Source organism: Oscarella lobularis, chromosome 11 (genome assembly GCF_947507565.1).
Source record: "Oscarella lobularis chromosome 11, ooOscLobu1.1, whole genome shotgun sequence".
Classification (NCBI taxonomy): Eukaryota; Metazoa; Porifera; class Homoscleromorpha; order Homosclerophorida; family Oscarellidae; genus Oscarella; species Oscarella lobularis.
In genome coordinates this window covers 1,022,292-1,046,059 of record NC_089185.1, presented here as the reverse complement: position 1 = coordinate 1,046,059, position 23,768 = coordinate 1,022,292, and the positions used below count along the sequence as shown (strand labels likewise).

The 23,768-nt window shown below is 49.5% G+C and overlaps 4 protein-coding genes across 5 annotated transcripts; 3 read left to right on the top strand and 1 right to left on the bottom strand.

The window, feature by feature from the left end:
• Positions 1-23: 23 nt before the first annotated feature.
• On the top strand, positions 24-3,751 carry LOC136193399 (uncharacterized). Of its 2 annotated transcripts, XM_065982294.1 has the most exons (3): positions 853-1,001; positions 1,589-1,652; positions 1,937-3,751. In XM_065982294.1, the coding sequence occupies exon 3, from the start codon at positions 2,035-2,037 to the stop codon at positions 3,646-3,648; it is 1,614 nt and encodes a 537-aa protein (XP_065838366.1). In that variant the 5' UTR covers positions 853-1,001; positions 1,589-1,652; positions 1,937-2,034; the 3' UTR covers positions 3,649-3,751. The 2 variants fall into 2 exon arrangements, with proteins under 2 accessions (XP_065838365.1, XP_065838366.1); XM_065982293.1 differs by having other exon boundaries at positions 24-1,678.
• On the bottom strand, positions 3,692-6,549 carry LOC136193412 (cyclin-dependent kinase 8-like). The gene is made up of 13 exons (XM_065982308.1): positions 6,401-6,549; positions 6,273-6,345; positions 6,106-6,216; positions 5,903-6,043; positions 5,784-5,841; positions 5,597-5,728; positions 5,401-5,544; positions 5,274-5,343; positions 5,140-5,212; positions 4,984-5,087; positions 4,667-4,748; positions 4,066-4,203; positions 3,692-4,017 (listed from the first exon to the last, which is right to left on the bottom strand). Exons 1-13 carry the CDS (start codon positions 6,529-6,531, stop codon positions 3,817-3,819), a joined length of 1,458 nt encoding a protein of 485 aa, XP_065838380.1. The 5' UTR covers positions 6,532-6,549; the 3' UTR covers positions 3,692-3,816.
• On the top strand, positions 6,249-11,626 carry LOC136193393 (transient receptor potential cation channel subfamily A member 1 homolog). Its single transcript, XM_065982285.1, has 21 exons — positions 6,249-6,782; positions 6,841-7,012; positions 7,068-7,175; positions 7,237-7,397; positions 7,455-7,760; positions 7,821-8,008; positions 8,072-8,255; positions 8,320-8,427; positions 8,480-8,568; positions 8,637-8,895; positions 8,956-9,092; positions 9,144-9,277; positions 9,335-9,636; positions 9,692-9,905; positions 9,965-10,196; positions 10,255-10,468; positions 10,531-10,713; positions 10,772-10,840; positions 10,887-11,066; positions 11,133-11,437; positions 11,496-11,626. The coding sequence occupies exons 1-20, from the start codon at positions 6,675-6,677 to the stop codon at positions 11,346-11,348; spliced, it is 3,564 nt and encodes a 1,187-aa protein (XP_065838357.1). The 5' UTR covers positions 6,249-6,674; the 3' UTR covers positions 11,349-11,437; positions 11,496-11,626.
• A 96-nt stretch (positions 11,627-11,722) lies between these two features.
• Positions 11,723-23,757, top strand: LOC136193388 (uncharacterized). The gene is made up of 21 exons (XM_065982281.1): positions 11,723-11,783; positions 11,973-12,038; positions 12,093-12,185; positions 12,251-12,339; positions 12,390-12,491; positions 12,543-12,677; positions 12,726-12,842; positions 12,897-13,199; positions 13,253-13,397; positions 13,524-14,730; positions 14,795-18,131; positions 18,189-18,305; positions 18,369-18,670; positions 18,726-18,833; positions 19,004-19,157; positions 19,215-19,401; positions 19,459-20,494; positions 20,547-21,087; positions 21,138-21,963; positions 22,019-22,596; positions 22,875-23,757. Exons 1-21 carry the CDS (start codon positions 11,767-11,769, stop codon positions 23,657-23,659), a joined length of 10,245 nt encoding a protein of 3,414 aa, XP_065838353.1. The 5' UTR covers positions 11,723-11,766; the 3' UTR covers positions 23,660-23,757.
• The last annotated feature ends 11 nt before the right edge of the window (positions 23,758-23,768 follow it).

Genomic DNA, 23,768 nt, shown 5'->3' with positions numbered 1-23,768 from the left:
CAAAGTATTCGCAACCGCGAGCGTTGTGAATAGGAATGGCATTATTAATTAGAGATGCATAAGCCAAGCATGGCTGCTGCAGGAAGTGCCAAAATAGACACCAACGTCAGTGCGTCTGGCGAAATGCGTGTCTATCTGTGTACTGCCCAGGGCTTGTTGTTCTACTGCGACCTCAGTCGATTTGCAGAATCCCGTATAGAAGAAGGTCGATGTAAAAGTATTTAAATTTTTGCAATTTTTTTGCACGTCACGTGATGTAAGTCCGGGTGCTGGCACATGGGGTGGTCGCCTGTGGCTGTGACAAGGGCGGGCGCGCAGGGGAAGTTAGTTAGATACACGCTGTAGGCGTACGGGTTCGGGTTCTAGAGCACCTCTTTAGTAGCGAAGTATGCGTAGAACACAAGCTTGTGTTCGTCGCCGACAGCAGGGGGAGGCTTTGCTTCCTTTCATTGGTCGGCTCGCTGTAACTCAAGCCGCAGCTCCCGATGCCAAATCGGCGTTGGGGGTGCCCCCCTCGAGACCGGCGCGCGGCCGCGCCCTGATTAGCCGCACGTGATCGAAGTGCCGCGGCAGGGATGCCACAGCCCAAACATGCGGCCGACTATTTGCGGAATGCAAACTAGAGTACATCCGCGCTCGCCGTCTAACGGCTTTCCGCCTGCGCGAAAGCAAATCGCGCATTCACAGAAGGCGAAACAAAATCAACTGCGGTAGTAGGCTCGTCCACCTGCTGGCTTTCCTGGCGACAATTACTTATGCACAGACGGTTGGGCCGACTTTCCGTGCGTTCTCCGGCGCCGCGGCGAGAGCTCGCGGGGCGTGCACTTGTTGATAGAGAGATTGGCTATTAACCCGTCCCACTTCGGAACCGCAGTCGACAACGCGCTGAGGCCACAGGGCAGATAGGCTCCAGATTGACGATTGTTGGACGGGTGCCCGCTCTAGCTACGTCTCTCCTCGTCGGTCGGGCACACCCAACGTCTCTCTTCCGAGCCCCCCAGGTAGGAAATTGCGTTCGGTGACGACGTCGAATTCGTTCGTCGCGTGAGGGAGGGAGGGAGAGGGAGGGAGAACAATAAGATAATTGCGTCGTTTCGTGTGCGAAAAAAAATAAAGGCCGAAATCGTCGACTATAAAACGGAACTGGCGACGAGTCAGTCCGTAAAATAAATGTTTATGGGAGCGCGGAACGACGTGGAGACTGGAGGAAATTGTCCTTAAATTTGGACCACGTTGTCAACTTCTGTGGGCGTCTCGCGGCACAGTAGTTAGACTAGTGCAGGTGCAGAGCGAGTACGTTCATAGAACTTCCAACTGTTTGGTTAGCTGACCAGGCAGCGCTATTACAGGCCTCTATTTGGGTAGGCGATGCTAATCGATGGCAACTGTGCTCGCTCCCCCCCTTCATTAACGAACCCGTTTCCCTTCTTCGGTTCGTTCGATCGATGCTTGCGGTTTTGACGCCACTGCGATGCGATCGGCGGCGGCTCATCGCCGCCGATTCTTCGCGTTTAGTCGGGGAAAGCTTTCGCGGCTGAGTTGTTGCGGCCGCCTACTTCGAACAATAATGTTTTGCGCTGTGCTGTAGGTGCCGCCGCCGCCGCCGCCGTCGCCACTGCCACTGGCACCGCAACCGCCGCACGGACAGCTAGGTGAGAATTTGTCTCAAACATGTGGGGTAAGTTACTGTAGATGAATGCGAGATCGAGAGTGCTCTATGCATGCACGGCGTGTGCCGACCGTCGAGTCGACAAATGGTCCCCCTCTTCCGTTCCTATATTCGGACGCACTCCGTCCACACGCACGCACGCACAACCGCACAGTAGCGTAACTTAACTATTTTTTGGTGTTTTTATTTCATGCAAGACACCAGCGCGGTTGAATGGCATTACCCGTAGACAAGATAACCGAATCGATCGTACGCGTATTTTTACAGGCGGCAATTATAAGCAGGAGACGGAAGAGGCCGCGTCTCAGTCAAAAACAAGCAGTCATTCGACTAGGACGACGACTAGGACGACAACGACGACTACGATGCTGCAAATGCAAGACTATAATTTCCCCGGTCGATCTTTCTTTCGAAGCGGCGATTCGCACTCGATGCGACACCCGCTTCAATCATCTCCTCTTCCCGCCCTTCCGACACCCCGTCATTTTCTCCCTCAACGAGGTGCCTATTCGATTTTGTCGCCCCTCGCGACGAGCCGACCCCCTCTACGATTGTCCGCACCCGTCGCCGTCACGTCTCCGTGGCCACCCCCGCCGCCCCTACCTGGAATCAATCGGCCTTTCTCGGCCGCCTACTTTCCCGTGAGCTTGTCGTCGGGATCTGCATACGAGCCGAGGGAGGTAGACCCATCCGTAGTGCCATTTGCAATCGCTCGTTCGCGGAGGCAGGACGACGACGACGACGACGACAACGACTCGGCACCGCAACGAGAATCGGACGATAGCAGCGATTGTTCGCGTATTCGAACGATTGCAAAGACGTCTTCGTCGTCTTCGTCGTCTTTCTCGTCGCGGCAACGACGTCGACGACGTCGACGCACGTGTTTCGGAGCGCGAGGCAAACTTTCAGTAACGGAAAGTGTTCCCGTGGGCATCGACCGCACGAATATTCAGTACGGCGTAATTAATGCATCAACAATGCCCGTCGCGGCGGCGGCGACGACTTCGGATAGCGTCGGCTTCGAACATATTCACGACGGCGACGACCATTCCCGTTTTATACATCCGCCGGTTGTAGAGAGTCACTTTCGCACGGCGGCGGCGGCGGCGACGACGACGACGACGACGACGAGTGCGTCGTCTGACGTTCGGTGCACCCCGATTCTCTGTAGCGGCGTGTGCGACGACAAGGCGAAAGCGATGGAAACCGATCGGCGCGACGAGAAACGGCTCTATTCGACGTCGTCGTCGTCGGCATCGTCGTCATCTTCAGCGTCATTGACAGATCATGATGATGATCTTGAAGACTCAAAAATTTCGCCGGAAATCAGGCGGCCCGACAAGGGCTTACAGCAGCAGCAGTCTAAGCCTAAGTGTGCCTACTGTAGCGAGCGATTCCCGACTCGAGCACTTCGGGATCAGCACGCCCGACAATGCAGCGGCAATCCGTATCGATGTACCCAGTGTGGAAAGGCATGCTTGGGTCGCGTGAAGCTCGAACGACACATGCGAAGTCACTCGCGAAGTCGTCTCTCGTCGTTGAAAGCGCAGGAGCTCGCCGCAAGGAACAAACACGGCAAGACGCCCGATCCCAAGTGCGCCTATTGCGATCGACGATTTCCGAGTCGAGTCGTGCGCGATCGGCACTCGCGTCTGTGCGCGTCTAATCCCTACAAGTGTTCGCAGTGCGGAAAAGCGTTTCTCGGCATGGCGAAGTTGGAGAGGCACGTGCGAACGCACGGCGGCAGTCAGGCGACGAAGGCGACGGCAACGATCCCAAATGCAACCGTCGCTCCTCTTCCGCCGCCGCCGCTGCCGCCGCCGTCGCATTGCAGCGAGATGAGCAAGGAAACGACGACGACCGAACCGACACCCGTAACGACGCCGGCGAGCTCGCCGACCGGACCTCCGCCCGTCGGATCATCGACCAAGGCGAGCCCCTATTCCATTCAATCACTTCTGCAGCTAGACGAGGCGTAGACGGAAAGGAACGCGTTGTCCTCTGCGACGGACAACGCATTTCGACTGCGTTACCTCTTTTTAAATTTCTAGACATACTTTAATTGAATTTCTAGCGACCGCGTCTGAGTCCCCCATACAGTACTCTTCTACACTTCCTATGTCGCCCCCAAGACCCTTTTCACATCCTTATTTAGTAAAGCGACCACGGAGTTTGCTAGTGCCTTGTAAACTTTGCGCCGCTGACTTGCCACCAAATGATGTTTGCTGCTGCTGCTGCTGCTGCTGATGCTGATGGTGGTGTTGCTGATGCTGGTGCTGCTGGTGCTGATGCTGTTGTTGTTGAGCCCCCATGCTGGTTCGATACTGGGGTCCGGGTCCAAACGAGGTCTAGGAACAACACTGCAACTAGAGCCGATACCTGCGACTTTTGTATACCCTGTAGTTCATTCCGCTCGATCCAGACGAAGGCTGGGGTCTGACCGCCGTATCCTTGCCCATTTGCGGATTGAGTTTGACGCGTTTTGCCGCCGAGGCTTCGGCTCCCGTAGCGGTTTTGCTATTTTTGTACGGTGGCTAAAGCGTCAAACGCAAATGGGGAGAAGAGGGGAAGGTAGGGTAATGAAAACAGAGAGGAAAATGAGCCAATGAAAATTCCATAACGGAGATCCGTGCAGGTGCAAGGAACCCCCCAATTAATGACTACTTAATTCCGATCCCCACATCGCTTCAGCGGTTTATTCAACCGCGAGAACGCGAACAGGAGACTATTCTCGGACGACTCATTCAAATTCGAGTCTCGCAACGGGCCAAAAAAAGACCGGGTGCGCTTGAAGAAACATTGCCCAGCGTCTCCTCTCGCCCGCCCTATTGGGCGTGACTAGAACTAAACTGCGGCCGGCGGCGGCGAGCTGGATATAGGTCTCAACATCGGAAAGGTAAACTGGCTGAGACGCCGCGGTCTCTTCGCGTTGATTAGATTCGCCGCCGCCGGCCGCTAATTCATTCTTCTCTACGAGAACGTTTTCGTTTCATTTACCTTGGCGTCTTTGTCGGCGTCGCCGTCGTCTTCGGCGAGAAACTCGCGTTTCGGATATCGAATCGTTACGCCGTGGAAAACGCTTAGAAGAAGAAGAAGAAACATGTTTATAGAGGGGACAAGATTGTCGTGTGCGTCGGGATCCGGACTCCGGAGAGTAAACGATCGGTTCGACGAGGATGCGAACGGTCCGCAAAGCGGTGCAAACGAAATAGAATTATGTCATTTATGTGCATGTTGAGTTCATTAGGAACCGACGGGTCGACGGCACGTACAAAGGGAAGGATGGGGGGCCCCCCTCTTTTTTTGTTTCTTACTCCGTCACAGAGTATGGCTGCTGGTCTTCGGAAAAGTAAGGATCTTGCATCGCCTGTTCGGCGGTGATGCGCTTGATGGGATCCATTGTGAGAAGTTTTAAGAGCTATGGGTAGTGGAAAATATGCAACTATTTCTATCATTCTCTTTGTTTTTACCAGCTGAAAGGCTCGAGTGTCGGAGCGAATTTTATGCTTTTCCATGTACCGACTGAGACTGGAAGCGGTGAACCTGCGCACATTATTGCGTCTGTCATGTCGAGTCTCTTTCTCTTTGCCAGATCAATTCTCACTGTGTCGGTTTGAAGTCGGTTGTCATTTTCTGGTATTCGGGCATCTTTCGAATATCTTCCCAGTCTTTTTCTAAAGCAAACCGTTCATATCTACGGAAAGAAAGACAGGCTCATTTTCGCTTCAAACCCTTCGGATAGCCCATAATGCTGAATATGCGCTCAAGCTGTTCGCGATGATAGGGCGTGCTCGTTTTAATATCCTCTTGCCGACAGTGAAAGATTGGCTCTGTGGTTAGCAATTCGGCAAAGATGCAACCAATTGCCCATATGTCTAGGAGCAATCACAACGCTACAACGCGATAAAGAAAAACACGAAGGCGTACCTATGGCTTTCGTATAGTGTCTAGCTCCCAACAATAGCTCTGGCGCTCGATACCAGAAAGTGACGACGACGGGGTCGAGATCGGCTAGCGGCTTCAGAGGGGCATTAAAAAGTCGAGCGAATCCCATGTCCGCTGAATAGTCACAGTTGAGAGCAGGGAACGCCACTGAAAATGTCTATCATCGTACCAATTTTCACGCAACCGCGTTCGGGCCCTTCACCCATCACTAATATGTTAGCCGGTTTCTAAACCCCACACAATGGCAAGTTGAATACGCCAGCCCAATTTTTTTGTCTTGACTGTCACCAAATCTCGATGCAATATCCAATTGACGTGCAAATAGTGAATGCCGTCGAGTATTTGATAGAGCAGCGACTTGATCATCGTCTTCGGAATGGGCAGCGCTTTCTTTTGAGCCTTGTTGGCTCGATGATACTTGATGATGTGCTAGTCCCCAAAACGAAATTTTTGACATCATCCAGTCTCATCCCCCCCCTGACTCTTCGTACCCACAGATCGTGTTCGGCAAAGTCCAGTAATAGCCAGACTTTTTTATCGATGTGCGATAGAAAGACGCGTTGAAGGCTGATTACATTCTTGTGGTTCAGTTCCCTAAGCAACTAGAGAAGACGGGCAAAGTTTCATCGTCCCCCTCTATGGAAGTTTCGTCACATACGGCGATTTCTCGACATGCCGACATAGATATTCCCGTTCCTTCAATTAGTTTGAGAGCGAATTCGGACTTGGGACTGCAAGAAACGGAGGCGATCTCTACTCGCGGAATTTTCTACTCGAACAACTTACTCTCCCTTCTTCTTTGCCTTGTAAACGTGTCCGTAGGTTCCCCTTCCCACTTTGCATCCTTCGAATTCGTACAGTTCCTCGACCTTTTCCCGTACTTTTGCCGTCCGAAGCTTGAAGTCGATGTCGACCATAATCGCCTATAGATTCCTCGATTGCGCAGGTGCGACGTCTCCCCGTGGCGGATAAACAGGCCACAGTCAATTACATCGTCGTGCAATCGCGTTCAACTCTTCAAGAAGAGGACGACCTAACAGTCAGACCGAGCGGCGTAGACATGGAGCTGCATGATATATCGCCGAACTCGACGCCAGCTCCATCCGCCCCCGCCGCCGCCGCCGCCGCCGCGAGTGATAGATCGCGCGGGCGCAGACCATTTCATCAAGTAAGTCCGGTTCTTCTTCTGCCTAAACGAGAACGCTTTCGAAGATTCGTTCCTGTAGGCGGCACGTGACGGCGACGAAGATGAGATCTTGCGCCTGTGGGAAAACGCGGATCGTTTTCATCGAAGAGCGATGCTCGAGTCGCTCGACGAACAGCATCAAACTCCGCTTCACGTAGCAGCGAGATTCAATCGGTTGAGCGTGGTGAAGAGCCTCCTACTCAAGAATGCAGGCAAGGAAAGATTCGCACGTGAACAGAGAGCGGAGAGGACATTGTTGTCTCGTAGATCCGAACAAGAAAACGAAGGACGAAGGTCTAACGCCACTTCACCTGTGCGCTCGTATCGTTCCGAAAGCCATTCCTGACGATTGGACGGACGATAGAGCGGCAGAAGGCGAGAAAAAACGAACGGCCCTCTTTCTCTCCATCGATCGAATTCTTTTCTTTTTTTATAGAGGATGGGAGAGACCTCGCTCTCGTTTTGCTTAAAAAGGGAGCTCGTCTGAACGAGCAGGACACGTACGGAATGACGGCGCTTCATCATGCCATTCAACGGGGGAACAGAGCAATGGCAAAGTTTCTGATCGATTACAGAGGCATTTTATTAGACCAAGCCGTAAGAGAAAGACTCTATAAAAGGAGATACACTGGTGCAATTTTTCTTTCTCTCCAGGATAAACAAGGCATGACTCCCTTGCACGAGGCTATCCAGCAAGGAAACGAGACAATTTCTCTTCTTCTCATCGACCGCGGTGCCGATATATTTGCCGTCGACGGCGATCTGGCGACTCCGCTTCACTTCTGTGCACAAGAGGGTCATAACACGATTGGCCAAGCGATACTTCAAAAAGCACTTGAAATGGGGGAGAAAGAGAGAGTGACGCAGTGCCGGAATGCTGAAAGAGCTACGTGTCTTCATCTCGCCGTCGATAGCGGTCACTTTGAAATGGCGAAGCTTTGCATTCAAATGGGTGTTCCTGTACGTCGAAAGCTTTCGTCTTTAGTCATTTACATAATTTTTTTGCTCATTTTTTTGTAGATTAATGCTGAAATGGAAAACGGGGCCCAAGCTTTGCATTTGGCCTCAAGAAATGGTTATCGAAAGATCGCCGAGCTTTTGATCGATGCAGGAGCCAGCGTCAAGGCGCGCAATTCAGACGACGCAAGGCCTCTGCACAGAGCCGCTCGCTACGATAAAGCAGAAATGGTCGAATTCCTCATATCAAAGTACGAAGTTCTTATTAAAATCTTGTCTTTTTCTACGACTCGTTTTTTTTTTTGTTTTATTAGAGGGGCCGTCGTCGACGCAACAGACGAGGACGGCTTTACGCCCCTAATGACGGCGTCTTTTTGGGGAAATAACAAATGCGTGCGCGTGCTTCTCGATCGAGGAGCGGACGTCGAGCACGTCGACTCGCAGAACAGAACGTCCGTGCACTTGGCCGCGAAAGGTGGCCACGTCAAAACCGTCAAGGTTTTCTTCTCGAATTCATGTCAAGTCTACTGTTGACGTTGTCGTGTTTTTTTTTTGATTGAAGATGCTGCTAGACGAAGATACCGGCGTGTATCTCGCCAATTGTCGCGACAACGAAGACGACACTCCTCTGCATTTCGCCGCTCAGAGGGGATACGTGCGCCTCGTTGACGTAAGGCTAAAAGGCATCCTTCTACCGAATACTGGATTATTCTCTCCTACAGCTTCTCTTGAGCCGAAAGGCAAAATTAGACGCGCAGAACGACGTCGAAAAAACTCCTCTTCATCTGGCGTCAGAAGAAGGACGAGTCGAGTGAGAGCCGAAACGATTTGAGTTTCCCTTGGGATTCGGGCTCATTTTTTTTGCGCGCGCGCGTACAGAGTCGTCCGGAAGATTCTAAAGATTGACAAGTCGACTGCAAACGACGAGGACGAGAAGGGCAATCAACCGCTTCATTTGGCGTGCCTCGAAGGCAAAATAAACGTCGTCAGAGCCTTGCTCGCCGGCGGCGCCTCCGTCGACGCAAGAAACGCGAGCAGTTGGACGCCGCTCGACTGCGCCGCGTACGGAGGCCACGCCGAAGTCGTTACCGCTCTTTTGGACGGCGAAGCTGAAGTCGATTCGAAAGACAGAGCGGGCGTAAGGTTTCGAGACGTCGACGTCATTTCTATTCTAAAAGGCAATATTTTATTACCCAAGGTGACTCCTTTGCATCTCGCTTCTCGCGAAAATCATGAAGACGTCGTTAAAATTTTGATTGAGAGAGACGCCGACGTCGGCTTGGTCGATACGGACGGTCTCAATGCGTTGGACTACGCTATCGATCACGAAAGCTCGTATAATACATTCGCAAAAGCCGGCTGATATTCATAATTTGTCGGTTATAGGGATGTTGCTGAAGTCATCATCAAGAGCAACGGGTGGGATCGCGCTCTCGGAAATTTCACCCGCGTCGACAAGACGGCTCTAAGTCGAGCGAGAGTTGATACGCCTTTGAGAAAATTGATAAAGAAGATGCCAGGTGCGGTGGATGGTTTATCTTGGGTGAGGGTGGCGATCACGCGCCGGCTTTCTCTAGATGTGGCTGAAATGGCCTTCAATCGCTGCATGAGTAGCAACACTGGCGAAATCAGCAAAAGAACCAAGAAAAGAATCACTCAAGAGAGCGACGACTACGAAGTGACGTTCAACTATCGTTTCTTGGACGATATCGAGTTGGCCGACAAATTCAAGCACGAGTACCGCGAGAGGGAGACGCGCGAAGACGACGCGACGAGTACGACGAGTATTATTGATCAGGACGGCCCTTCGTTCGACGAGGCGTACTACGAAGCTTTGTCGAACGAAGGCATTACGTCCAATCATACTTTGAACGTGATGGTAAGGGCGTGAAATTGCCTTGTTATTTCTTTCTGGGATGTGTGCGTCTCCCCAGGTGGCTAACGATCGAGAGTCGCTGCTCGGTCATCCGCTTGTCATCAGCTTGCTTGCTCGCAAGTGGAAAACGTTCGGTCGTTACGTCTACTACGTGAACCTGCTGGTTTTCATCGCGTTTTTGTCCTTCCTGACGAGCTTTGCTCTCCTTCTCGTTCCTCCCTTGGACCAAGCTATGATAGCGACGATGGAAGGCGTAAATTTCAACATTCGAGGTACGTTTAGTGAGTAGAAATTTGCCATGCTTTTCACGGCAGCTTTGACCTGTACTCAGATCCGACGGACTGCACGAGCTCGACGGAGGCTTTTCTAGGCGTTGCGCGCTGGATTGTCATCGTCTTTGCCGGTGTACGACTAGGAATCTTCGAACTGTTCCAAATCATCTACCTTGGCCGGTCGTACTTTGCCCTCTCAAACGCCGTTTCAAACATCGTAGAATGGTGCGCGTTTACGCTTTCAATTCTCTTTGCCTTGCCTCTAGGACAGCCATTTAACGAATCTTTTAAGTAGGGCTACTGTAGCGTCGTCGCCGGGTTATTTAGAGTCAAATTCGTTATTTTCTAGATGCTCTGTGCAAGTGTGGCAGTGGGAATGCGGAACAATGGCCATTTTCTTCTCGTGGGCAAACCTGCTAGTCAATATACGAAAACTGCCCAAACTTGGGATTTACGTCGTCATGTTTCTCGACGTATTGGCAACGTTTGTCAAATTTTTCATCGTTGGCCTACTTCTCATCATCGCGTTTGGACTGAGTTTTTACATGTGCTTTCCGTATTTGGTGAGCGAGATTACCTGGCACTCGTCTCTCTGAGTTCATCAGCTTCTTTTGTTATTTTTTAGCGTCCGTTTGTCACACCAGCTCGTTCTCTTGCCAAGACAGCGGTGATGACAACTGGAGAATTTGAATACAGTTCCTATTTCAACGCCGATGCAGAGTTTGATCAGCTGAGGTTCGAAGTGGTGTCGTACCTCCTGTGGATGATTTTCCTCGTCCTCATGCCAATACTATTGATGAATCTTCTGGTAATACAGTACAACGCTTTATGAATTTTACTTTAATAAGGTACTCTTTCCTATATAGGTCGGTTTGGCCGTCGATGACATACAGACGGTGCAAGAAAACGCGAAGCTTACGCGCCTTGCAATGCAGGTTGGCGTGTACTTACACAATAACTGGCTTTCCAGCATTGTCTTAGGTGGAACTTGTTCTCGGAGTCGAAGCGATTCTGCCATCCTTTATTAGGCGGCGCGTCGCGGTGGCGGAGAATGTCTTTGCTCCCAATCTTCGGCCGTCGCTAGCCTCCAGGTTCCGCCAAGCTTTATTTGAACGATCTGTTACCACCGAGTCCATAGCACAGGCTTTGCATCCGAAGCTGGTAATTGAACGATCGCGTATCATTCTATTCTTCTTGCACCGATTTTCCTGCGTCTGACTCGTTTAGACGCCTGTAGAGGAGCTCGAGGAGAGAAACGAAGAGCTTGCCGAAGAAGTGGCGTCATTGAAAAAGGACGTGAAGCGCATCATTATTCAGAACGCCAAGGCTTTGAAACTTCTACATGACCTTGTTGCAAGCAATAAAGTGCATGCAAGCGGAGGCGAAGACTCGGAGGACGAGGACGATGAAGACGAGGCAGACGGTAGTGCTGTTGTCGTCTAGAATGTTGTGGACTTGCATGTTTAATTTTTGGCACGTATAGATTAGCAAATGTCTTGTTTTCACTGTGGAATGGATGACGGCTCTTTCAGGTTAGAAGAGCAAGCGAGCACTTCTACAAGCTAGCTACATATGTATGTCTATAATTAGTCGCCCGTGTCACTAGAAAGGAGAGTCTGAAAAAGGCGAAAAAGGTTAGATTACACGCGGGCTTGCTTCAGATCGCACATTCAATCACAGAAGAGGATGCTGCCTGTCGCTGTCGAGGTCGATTTAGCTTAGAAGTACAGTAGCTGCTAGCAAGCACATTTACGGTAGGCCATCTGTAACCCGAACAAACAATGACGTCAGCATGCAAATTTGGTCTAATTGAATTTCAAGAACGCCAGTGCGCAACCACTCCGCCTTCGACGTCTGCGCCATGGCTTGGGCAGTGAGGTGAGCTGGGTGTTCCCATGACGGTTTCTTTGGGATGCGTTTGACTTACCGTACTGACTGACTGCCTGACTGGCTACCTTTTCGTCATTTCCTTGACGCTAATATTGAAAGTAACGAGACTCTCTAACCGTCCTTTTTTGACTGTTTTCATTTGTGCTGTAGCGCGAACCCCTCCGTTTGTCTGTTTAGGTGGTCAAGTTGTCTACTGCTATTCTTTCTGTTCAACTCTGCAATTTGCGCTGATCATTCATGCACGTAGGTTGAATAATAAGGCGCATGATGCATTTTTTGTTTCACCTTTGTCTCTAGATATAGCAGAGCAACGTTACAATACTATTCTGTGAGTTCACGATATTACACGAGCTGTGGATTTGCAGGCTGGAGTCGATGTGGCCGTACTAGGTCGGTGACAACATATATATATATATATGGACTAATTTCAACACGTCAATTCTCTTTTGTGATAGATATCATCGACGAAGTAGATATATAACAACGTACTACAGAGATTGCTGTGCAGGCTGGAGAAGAAGTTCAAGTGGACTTTGTGATGATCGTACGTTAATTAGTGGAGGTCTCTTCTGCCCTTATTTTCTTTGTTTACAGCAATTTGCAGCCCAGGATGTCAGCACGGAGGCACGTGCTATTGGCCCGACACTTGCCGGTGTATCGATCAATATTATGGAGAGAAAGCTCAGTGTCAACATAGTCAGTCGCAGCGATATCCCTTCAACACGCAAAGAGTCTAACTGACTTTAGGATGTCCCTTAATATCTAACTGCGTGTTGGAAAAATGCACAAGTCCTTCTGATAACATTTGCAGTGAATGTCAATCGAGGCGAGGTCCAACCGAAATTGCATTTGAACTAGACCCACAAAAGAAAAGCTGTCTATGTAAGTGAATTCTTATAGATCTTGTCTCTACGTCATTTCACTCTCTAGCACGATGCTCCTGGCTGAACAACTGGTGCTGGCCTGGCTACTGCAGTGGTACGTCGACTTCAGCTGACGCTTGCACCTGTGCACCGGGATATTCTTCTCCGCCAAAATGCGATACAAGTAGGGTTGCTGTCAGTAGCACGGAAGCACACGAGTAATTTTCTTTTAATCAAGTCACTGATAAACCCACTATCGTTCTGGCGGACACAAGTGTAGAAGACGATCACTCTCACTTCGCCAACTTTTCCTATCTTCACGGAAAGGCTCCTCATCCGCCGACGTTTACAAATCTCGCACCAGTCAAGGTATCCGTGTCGACGACGGGAACGTTTATTGGACCGAAAATCGGCTCTGGAACGTTCACGTCAACACGATTTCTCACCGACTACCGCAATTACACCAAGCCACCTTGGATCAGGGACTACAAACTTGGAGTCGCATCGGTTCGATTCAAAGTTTGGGCTCAGACAAGTGCAGGTAATTTAAACAGAAGTTGGGTGGGTGGGGGATCTTGACTTCTCTTATTGCAGGAGTGAGGCGAGATCTTGCTGATCAGCCATTGCAATGTACGTCTGCTGGCGTGGTCGCGAGCATTTCTAACGCGAATCCGAAATCTCCCGTCGACTGTTCTTCTTCCTTTTCCTTGAAAGGCGTCACCTTTGTCGATAACGAAAGGTGAGCGTAGGCGTAAACCATCTAACCCCGCCGAATCCCACTTGAAAGTGCGGGGTATCGGTTTCGATTTCCCACGCGTGTTTATGCCACATGCACAAAGAAGAATACCTTGTTTTTCTTCTTTAGACTTTTTGTTGAAGTGAACGTCAAAAATGGAGGTTTCGTCACAATTTATAACTACGACTCGAAAACGTCGACGAACCACGACTACACGGGATCGACTGCTTCAACCACAGCTCAGTTTAACTTTGACAAGGCCCCGCCAATTCACTGCAGCACTGATAATCGCGTTTCTTGCGATCCCGGAGTGACGGCCGATGACATGCTTTCCGTCGGCCCGTACGCCGTACGTAGTGGCCGCATCCAAGCTCGGTGGAAGGGATGGGTCGATTCACCCGGCGGAGCCGGAATCGACGCCTACTTTTTGGACGTTTACAAAGTCGTCGAGAAAGGGCTGACTCATCTCGGCGAGAAGGCGTCGCCGGAGTCTCATTTTGCGCATGCAAACAATACCAACCAACAGGACTTTGATCTGCCGACCGAAGGCCTCTATTCCGTAGTTCTCACAGCGCGAGACTATACCGGGAACACTAGAAGGGCTCGTCGACTCATTCTGTACGTGAAGAATTCATCAGTCGAAGTCAGTTCTCTGCATCCTCTTCGTTATCCGCTGTCCGTGGCAACGGTCAGTGGAAATCGATGGCAGACGACGGCAAATAACAAAATATTGATCGATTGGACGAGTCACTTCTACAACACGTATCTCGTGAATCATCATCTATTGAAACCCATCAATCCGTTCCACGCTCACATCGACAGTGCCTACGATCAGCAGGCTATCACTCTCAACGTCAACGGCATACCGCCGTTATCTCTGTTGAACATCAAGAGCTTCAACGGCATAGTAGCAATGAAATACTCCGTGACGCGCGGTGTCGTTGCGAAACGGCCACTTGACAGCTCTTTCATAACGATAGTGGACAAGTCGAGCGGGACGTCGTTGCAGCAGAACTTTACTATTCCAACTTCTACCAAAAACGGCGACAACATCTTTGTGTGGTTGATGGCCATTGACGCGTTTGGCAGCTTTACGGTCGATAAAGCGCTTCTCAGCATTGACTCGTCTCAACCGGAAATCAACGACTTGTGGCTCGAGAGAGACGGTGTCAGCCAGCTAACGTTTCTAAACTCGACTTTCTTTCACCATCTCAGTTTTGACTTCATGAGCAACGATCCGCATAGCAGTCTTACGTCGGTAACGTGGTTTCTTGGCGACAAGCCTGATGGAAAGTCCCTTGGCACCGGAAGAGTTGCCGTAAAGCCGCCGTCTCAGGTAAAAAATGCCTGTTTGGGTGCGTGTGCATGCATTTCTCAGCTAACTCTGTTTTTTTTTCTAGGACGTTTGTGGGAATAAGAATTGCTCTTGCATTTCTCTAGGTCTTTGCAATTATTTCAAGTACATCGTTTCGGTCAATCCCTCCCAGTTTTCCAACAGCACCGGGGTGCACGGTCGCTTCTACTACTTGACAATCAACGCCACGAACGACGCAGGACTTAGTGCCGAGAAAGTGCTTAAATTTGCTATAGATGACAGCCGACCCAATGCCGGCGAAGTGCTCGACAACTTCAAGTCTCTGACGGACATAGATTATCAGCAAGACTTGACGGTCGTCGCCTCGTGGAACGGATTTTCCGATCAGGATAGCGGAATTCATCATTACGAATACGCTATTAGCTCCAAATGCATCACGGACGTCGACAGGAAGCTCTTCACGACAACGAGTCAAACTTTCGCTCAACCTCTGCAAGTCTTGCCAGGAAAATATTTCGCGACGGTGATTGCGTACAATAACGCTATGGAACCGTCGCTCGTTGCCTGCTCGGACGGCGTCACCGTTGACGTCACTCCTCCGCGAATGAAGGGATTTGACGTTCAGCACGCGCGAAGCAAGCCGGGTGTCATCCGCGAGACGAATTCTTCGACGGTTTGGGTGATTAACGGTTTTCGCGAGAGAGTGGGAGTTCTGGCGGCTGATTCATCTTGCAATGAAAACGCTCTTCACGTTGACTCGGTATCCGTGTATCCCCTAAAGTCGCCCGATGCTGAGAATAAGATCCTTGGTGTATGTCCAAAGTCGTCGTCCTTGCTTCTGTACACGGCTGTCAATCGCTTTGTTGACTCCTCTTGGACTGTAGTTGATCCTGAAAGCGGCATTGACGACTACGAAATTGGCATAGGTCGATCGGCCAATGAAAATCCGCCGTTCTACTCGCCCTTTTTCTCGACCAAGGGTCACAATGCCGTCAGCAAAGAAATCGCCACGCTTGGACTAGGGGAAGAATTCTACGTCATTTTGAAGGCTTCAAATAAAGCTGGAATGGACTCGAAGTGGACAGTTGGACCGATCTTCGTCGATACCACTTCGCCTCACTTCTCGGGAACCATTGAAGTCGTTCAGAAGCCGGAACGCGTAGAAATTTCCTGGAAAAAGTCCGCTTTCATCGACCCAGAGCAGACTAATGAACAGCTAGCCTTCTCCGTGGGAGCTGGAACGACGAAAGGAAATGACGACGCACTTTCCTTGACGCCTATTGACTCGTTCGCACAGTGCGACACCAATTCGACGATATGTGTCGCCGTGAATTCGTCTCTACTTCGAAGCAAAGCGAATGGGCACGATTTTCTGTACTTCGTCGTTGTTGCTTCGAATAGAGCCGGACTGTCGGTCATGGCACACTCGTCTGCCTACGTTCTTCAAGCTCACTCTCCTGTGCCCGGTTTTCTATTTGACGTGTCTCCAACTGATGATCCGAGTCAGGTGGAAAACAGTCCCGATGTTGATTTTCAAGAAAGCCTCTCTGTTCTTCGTTGTCGTTGGTCTGGATTTTCTTCGTCCGACACATTTCTCGTCGGTGTTGGAAATGCTAGTGGACAGGACAATGTCGTCGCTTTTCACAATATTAGCGCCTCTCAAAAACAGGCTCTTTTCACCGGTCTCAATTTGACTATTTTTAACACCTATTATTTTACGGTCATTGCGAGGAATTCGGCTGGAGAAGTGACTGTGAGCTCCGATGGAGTTCGTGTCTTGGGCAAGAGTATTCAAGGTGTCGTTTCTGATGGTATTGGTTGCACTGGCAAAGACACCCGGTCGGAATTACGAATCAAAGATCGTGATCAATGCGCTGTTATTTCAAAGAATTGGATTCAATTAAATGTCAGTCGTGTTGACGACAACAGTGATTGCGAGGTTTCTCTCTTCTACAGCACTCTTCCAGGCCAGAAGTACACTTTGTTCTTTGAGGCGGCATGGATTTCTACGAAAAATGGAAGTTCTTGGATTACCGAAATTCTTGTCAATAATGGCACATTGCTTGCACTTCCTTCTAGTCGAAGCCGACAAAACAACGATTGGAAAGGGTTTTCTGCAAGGATTATCGCACAAAGATCTCAGACAGAAATTGTGGTTCGCTACTATCCTCAATCAAGAGATGCTACGACGGCTCGGGCACTTCGCAACTTCAAGTTAGAGCATTGCGAAGACGATATCGACTTTCAGCTGAGCTCTAAAGAGATCCAGGCTCACTGGTCAGTGGACGAAAAGTACGATCACTACGTGACTCACTATAAATGGGAAGTTCTTCATCAAACCAAAAATGGACTGTCCGTTGTGAAACAAGATTTGGGAAAAGGCTTTTCTCATCAAGGAAAAATGCTCGTTCAGCTGCAGCCCGGCTTTTTTTATCGAGTCGCCGTTCATGCGTGTACGCCTTTATTTTGCTTTGATCCCATTCTATCAGATGGGCTACAAGTCATGACCACCAGCCCTGTAACGGGAAGGGCATCGGTAACGCTTCAGTCTACCTCAAAGAAAAATGTGTACGCGCTTTCTGGATCGTGGGAAGCGTTTAAGACTGTGCTTCAGAACGGAAAGCCTGTCGCAGTTGATGCCTACGAGTGGACGATCGCCACCCCAAGTAGTCCGACTACTCCACTAGTTAAGTGGAATCAAGTGAAACCTGAGAATGGGTCGTTGATTCAGTTGAATACGACCGTCGTTCTGCCGCTCACAAAATCGCGCAAGGTTATCTTGCTTGTGAAGGGGTACAATCAAGTGGGTTTGAGCTCAAGTCTCAGTGTTAGCACGAAAGTGCCCTATTACGATGACATTGACAAACTTTCGCCTGTCCTTATCGACGTGTTGCCTTCTCGTTTGACTCCAAGTCCTAATCCGCTAACTGGAGAACTTAAACAGGCAGTTCTTTATCCAGACGACGACATTGATTATTCGAAATCTGACAGCGAAATAGCCGCTGCTTGGCTGTGGAACAAGCAAGGCTCGGTGTCTTGGGTTTTAGTGGCAAGCACGCCCGAGTGGCGAAACTGCGACACCGCGTTGAGATGCGGCGAAACGAATTCGTCGTTCGTACGTTTAAGCAATGTCAATCTAGATTCGAATCGTCGATACTTCTTCTGCATTAAATTTCAAACGATAGAGGGAGCACGTCAACTTGACTTGAAGGTTCTCGGACATGTCATCTGTTCTGACGGCTTGACAGTCGACACGTCGCCACCTCGATCAGGGCGAGTGTTCATTGGCAGTGGAGTCGATGGGAGTTCTTATCAGAGTGCCAATGACGCCGTCCTTGTTCAGTGGCGAGGGTTCTCTGATGCTGAAGAGGAAGACGCTGCTCTGCACGACTCGGGCATTCAAACATACTGTGTCGCTCTTGGTAAGTATTTTAGTATTTTGGAAATGGCGTGAAGACGATGTTTTGACACTTGTGAAGGAACGAGGCCCTTAGGAGTTGACGTTATTCCTTATCGGTGCATTGGCCATGCTGATCATTTACTTCTCACCGGACTTTCTTTGCCGAGCGGTAGAACGTATTATGCAACCGTCAAAGGTATGTTTCGAAATCTCTCGTTTTAATAATAATAATGTGGAATTTTCTGACGTTTTTGTTCAGCTATTGACCACGTTGGGCTGGAAAGCGAGGTTTCTTCGGGCGCTTTGACGTTGGACACGAGTCCACCGACTCTCGGAGTCATTTCAATAGAGGGAGAAGACACCGGTCACATTACGGGGGTCGTGCGAACGAATTGGCGAGGATTTGAAGATCCAGAAAGTGGTTTTGATTTCTATCAGTGCTGCATTGGCTCGAGTCCCAAATTTGCTGACGTAATCAGCTGCCTAACAACAAAGGCTGAGTTCTGTACATTTTCTTCTGATGCACTGCGTGACGGTCACGTCTACTTCGTCACTGTCAAGGTCAGCGAGTGCTAGTTTTGCTTAATTAACGTCAAATTGATATGTTCATGTTCAGGCTAAAAATAGAGCTGGTTTGGAATCACTGGTCTCAACCCACGGGTATGGATATGACAGTTCAAAGCCTTTTGGCGGCATCGTTTTGGATGGCTCTTTGCCCGGCAAAGTAAGAGATTTTTGTGGAGGTCGTGAACCTTCATAGAGATTTTTTTATCCCTATCACTTGTTGCACGAGAAGACGCGTTTTTAGCTTCTAGCGGTCAAACGACAAGTCTCTAAGCTTTTCCCCAATCCGCGAATATAGGATTCCTTTACCTAAACCACTATTTATTGTAGGATTCGGACTATCAGAGAGAGCTTGGAACTTTGTCGGCACAGTGGTACGGCTTTGCCGATCCTCACTCAGGGCTAAGCCACTACCGTATCGCTATTGGTACTAAAGAAGGAGAATTCGACGTTGTGCCACTCCACGATGTTGGCCTAGTGACCGGTAGAGTCTTCAACTGTCTTGATACACATCCACTAAAAGTGTCTACTTGCTGTGTAGATTTTAGCATTGGCGGATTGTCTCTTATTCCTGGAGCAACGTACTACTTCACAGTCGAGGCCTTCAACGGAGTTCGTTTGTACAAGAGTGTATCGTCTGATGGAGTCGTTGTTGACCAAACGCCGCCTTTGCCTGGAGTTGTCTGGGACGGATCGCAAGAACGAGACGTTCAATTCCAGCCATTAGAGTGAGTCTCCAAACCCCTGTGCTCAAATTTTTTCTGCCTTTGATTGACATTTTTTAGTGACGTCGTTACTGCGAAATGGTTTGGCTTTCAGGATCCTCAATCGTCTATTACCTACTACGAATGGTGTGCCGGTACGAGCGCTGGTAAAGATGACGTCGTACCGTGGACGAAAGCGTTCAAAGAGGAAGTCGGCATCGCACCGCTTAGCTCTAAGTTACCCAGAGGTAAAAAGATCTATTCGACGGTCAAAGCGTACAACGGTGCCGGCATGTCAACAACGGTATCGTCGAATGGCTTTCTCATTGACACTTCGCCGCCGTTCATGGTGAAAACACCGCAATTCGATCTCGGCGTCAGATCTCTACGACCGAAAACCCAATTCAGCCGATCGTTGCTCGTCGCCAGTTGGGAATTCGACGATAAGGAGAGTCCGGTCGTTTCTCACGTAATCAGCATCACCACTCATCGCAACGTCACTCCAGCGATGCAACCCAAATTCGTCGGCAGCGAGACGAGCGTCAGCATCGCTCGACCCAACATCACTCTTCAAGACGGCTTTCACTACTATCTTTCTGTGACTGCCTGCAACGAAGCACGACTGTGCACTCACTACAGATCGTTGGAAGGTCTTTTTATTGACGCGACAGCACCTTTGACGGGCGTCTTCGAAGACCCAATGAAGTGGACTGCGACTGTTCTCTCCATTACCTGGTACGGTTTTGCCGACGCTCATTCTGGCGTCAAGTCCTACGTGTTGACTATTGGCACGAAGTATAGCGGTGCTGACGTCGTGTCCAATCGGACTGTTCGCCACGTCGGAAGTGAAGAGGCTAGGCAGACGGTTTCAGCAGACGCAGGTCGAAGCATTCGGCCGGGTGACCGATTTTTTGTCTCTTTGTGGGCCATCAATGGAGTCGAGTTGAGAAGCGATCAAATTCAAGTGAGCGTCGTCGCTGCATCGGCGAAAGGAAATTCGGGCGTTCTCTTCATCGAGAGACATTCTTGTCCCGTTGAAGATTGCGTTGGCGACTGCACTTGCGCCGCTAGACATAATCTTTGCAATCCAAGATCGTTTCCTTCACCATGCTCCGAGGCAAGAATAAAGTGCACTGTTATGTATATGCTCTAATTTTTTTTCTTTGTAGGTTAACTCTTCCATGGTGCCTGCTGACTCTACGGTGGCCGTATTCGATTCATTATCCTACAGAAACGATCACTCGGTGCAAGCGTCGGAGTCGTCGCTTGTCGGTTCGTGGACGAGACCGTCCCACTTGTCCTCGTGGCCCTTGAAACGCCTTCAATTCAGTGCCGGTACGACCCACAATGTAGGGGAAGACGTATTCGATCGAAACGAGGACAAGACGTGGTACGAAGCGGGTCCCTTTAACGATGCTGTAATTCTTCTCAAACCTTCCCTGGCCCTGTCTCATCGCACCGTCTACGCAATTTACGTACGCGCTTGGTACAGCGATAGTAAGTTTGCTCTATTCAATTCACGAGGAGTCACCGTCGATACGTCGCCTCCCGCTGTTAAGCGAGCGCTTCTCGACGTCACTCCTAACGCCGATGGAGACGCGGATTTCACCACCAACAGTACTTATTTGAAGGTCAATTGCGCCGGATCTTTTTCAGACGGCCAATCACAACTTCAGCACTATCGAATCGCTTTTGGCACCCAACCGGACGGTCAGTTGCTCTGCTCATTCTACGATTTTAATTAAATCTCTTCTTTTTAGCGGACGATATAACTGCTTTTCGTGTTGTGCAACCTTCAGTCTCTTTTTTTGAATATTTTGGTCTCCTGGAGAATGGTGTGCGTTATTTTGGCACTGTCCAAGCGGTCAACACAATTGGTCTGCAAACGTCTGTTTCAACTGACGGTATTGTAGTTGACACAGAGAATCCTATTGCTGGTATTGTTCTCGATGGCGATCAACGTTCGGACAGACAATTTCAGGATTCCGTCTCCTCTCTTTCGGTCAACTGGCACGGGTTTTTTGATCGTCACTCTGCTATTGCCTATTACGAGCTAGGAATCGGCGACTTGCCGGGCTTGGACAACGTCGTCTCGTTTCACAGCGTAGGACTTCGCCTTTCGGCGAAAGCAGGCAATCTCAATTTAATTCACGACAAGCGCTACTACGCTACGGTGATAGCTCACGATGCGGCTGGTCTAAAATCGAAAGCTGTGACGTCGGACGGTGTGACAGTCGATACGACTCCTCCTCACGCTGTTGCTTGCGACGACTTTGGAAATAACGTTCTATCGCCATTTAGAGCGAAGAATGCACAGCTAAATTCGACTCTTCTAGCTGGAGAAACGGTGGGCGACTGGAAGATAATTGATGGTAGAGCTACAGTTCTCGACGAGGCTAATAACAGTGTGGCTATACTTTTATCTGGAACGATTGGTCTTGCGTACGATTTCACCTCAAATCTGACGTACAAGCTGGTGATATTTGGAAAATCTACTGGTAGAAGACGAAGTCAGCAACTGCAAGTCATGGCCTCCGGAATTCATAGAACTTTATTGATTGACAAAGAGCAAACAAGGGGAGGCAGGTATATTCTTTCCTATCATTGCAATACGTTTTGCTGCATTTTTGTCTGCTAATAGGTACACGCTCTACTTCAACTCTCCCACGTCGTCGAAAGGAATGATCGAATTGCGTGCCGTGTCTGCAGCCGAGAATTTGATCAGACTTTCCTCTGTTGAGCTCTTCTTGTGTCGGAAACAGTACAGCTCTTCCCTCGTTAGCAGCAAGGCTGCATTCTCAAGCAGCTCATATCTGTCTCCTGCTAACATTCTGGAAGTTCACTGGAATATGTTTGACGGAGAAAGTGGTATTCGAGAATACCTCTGGGCTATTGGAACAGTTGAAGGAGGCCAACAGCTTTTAGCTTACACATCAACAGGACTTGCTAATCGTGCCGAATACAGTGGACCTGAACCAGCTCATGGCAGTGACATTTACGTGACAATATTGGGAACGAACGTTGCAGGTCTAACAGCGAAGCTCCAACTACCGCCTATAAAAGTGGACTACACACCTCCTTCGGTTTCCGTGCGCTTACTGAACCGTTTGTTGCACGGAAACACCGGCCAGCAGTACGTCACGAGAAACACAGTCGATGTCAGTTGGAATGAAACGCGAGACAGCGAAAGTGGAATAGATTACTGCGAGTGGGGCATCGGTAAGAATGTGCAGTACCGTTCATTTAGGTCTCTATAAAAAGTCCTTGCTTATAGCCTCCCAAATAGCTGTAGCCCTATAAACGGTTTGGAAGGGTTTGAGGGTGAGAGCTAACCGATGCGAAGGATCTGTACTCTCGAGCCCTACCAAACCGCTATAAAAATCCGATGTAGATGTACTTTATAACGGAACACCAGCAGTTATTCGATTTATCATGTATTTAATTCGTCGATGCTATTTACAGTATTGAGCTAAAATGTGTTTTTCTGTTTAATTAAGGACTGACGCCGGGATCTACAGAATTGCTTCGCTATAGAAGAGTTGACGGCTCGACAATGACAGGATCTGCAACTGTGTCATCGCTCAAGAATGGACACCGCTTCTACGTGTCAGTTCGGTGCCGTAATTTTGCAAATTTGGAAGCAGAAAATTCGTCAAGTGGAATTTATTTTGTAACTTCGCCGCCGTCGGAACTGAATGCCCGCGTCCAGACTCAAACGGCTCCTTCCGTCTTTGTCACGTCAGAAGGATACCAAATAGACAATGGCACAGTGGATTTTTGGTGGAACGACTTTGACGATCCAACCCAAATCACGCACTATGAAGCGAACTTGGCCGGTCCCCGCGTGACGACTGGTTGGATCAACGTGGGTCTTTATAGACGAGCGAGAATCGACAGCTTGAATATGATGTCGGGATCGACGTACACTCTATCAGTGAGAGCGGTGAACGTCGCCAATCTAGCCAGTCGCGCTGTTACTTCGAACGTACGAATTGTTCAGCAGCGTCCTAGGATTCTTCGGAATTCTGTCACTGGACGTTGGACGGACGGTGAAAACGTCGTACTGTCGTGGTCCTCGTCATTTCAGTCTGACACCACTCTGAAATTTGAGGTCTCTCTCGGCAGCAGAAAGGGTTCTTCCGATATAATGCAGTGGATTGAGACGTTGTCTCCTTCCATTACTGCCAACGTCGGTTCGGTGCGAGAGCTGTTCGTGGTCGTCACTGCCGTTAATCCTGTCGGGCTCTCTTCTACTATAACTTCAATTCTTAATCGACCTTGAAAGGAAGTGAACGTTGTCTTCTCGTGTGAGTTGTAAGTTTGTTTTCTTGCGTATGTGTCTTTTTTTTCTAGTCTGTGTATATGAGAATTTCAAAGGCACGCCACAACAA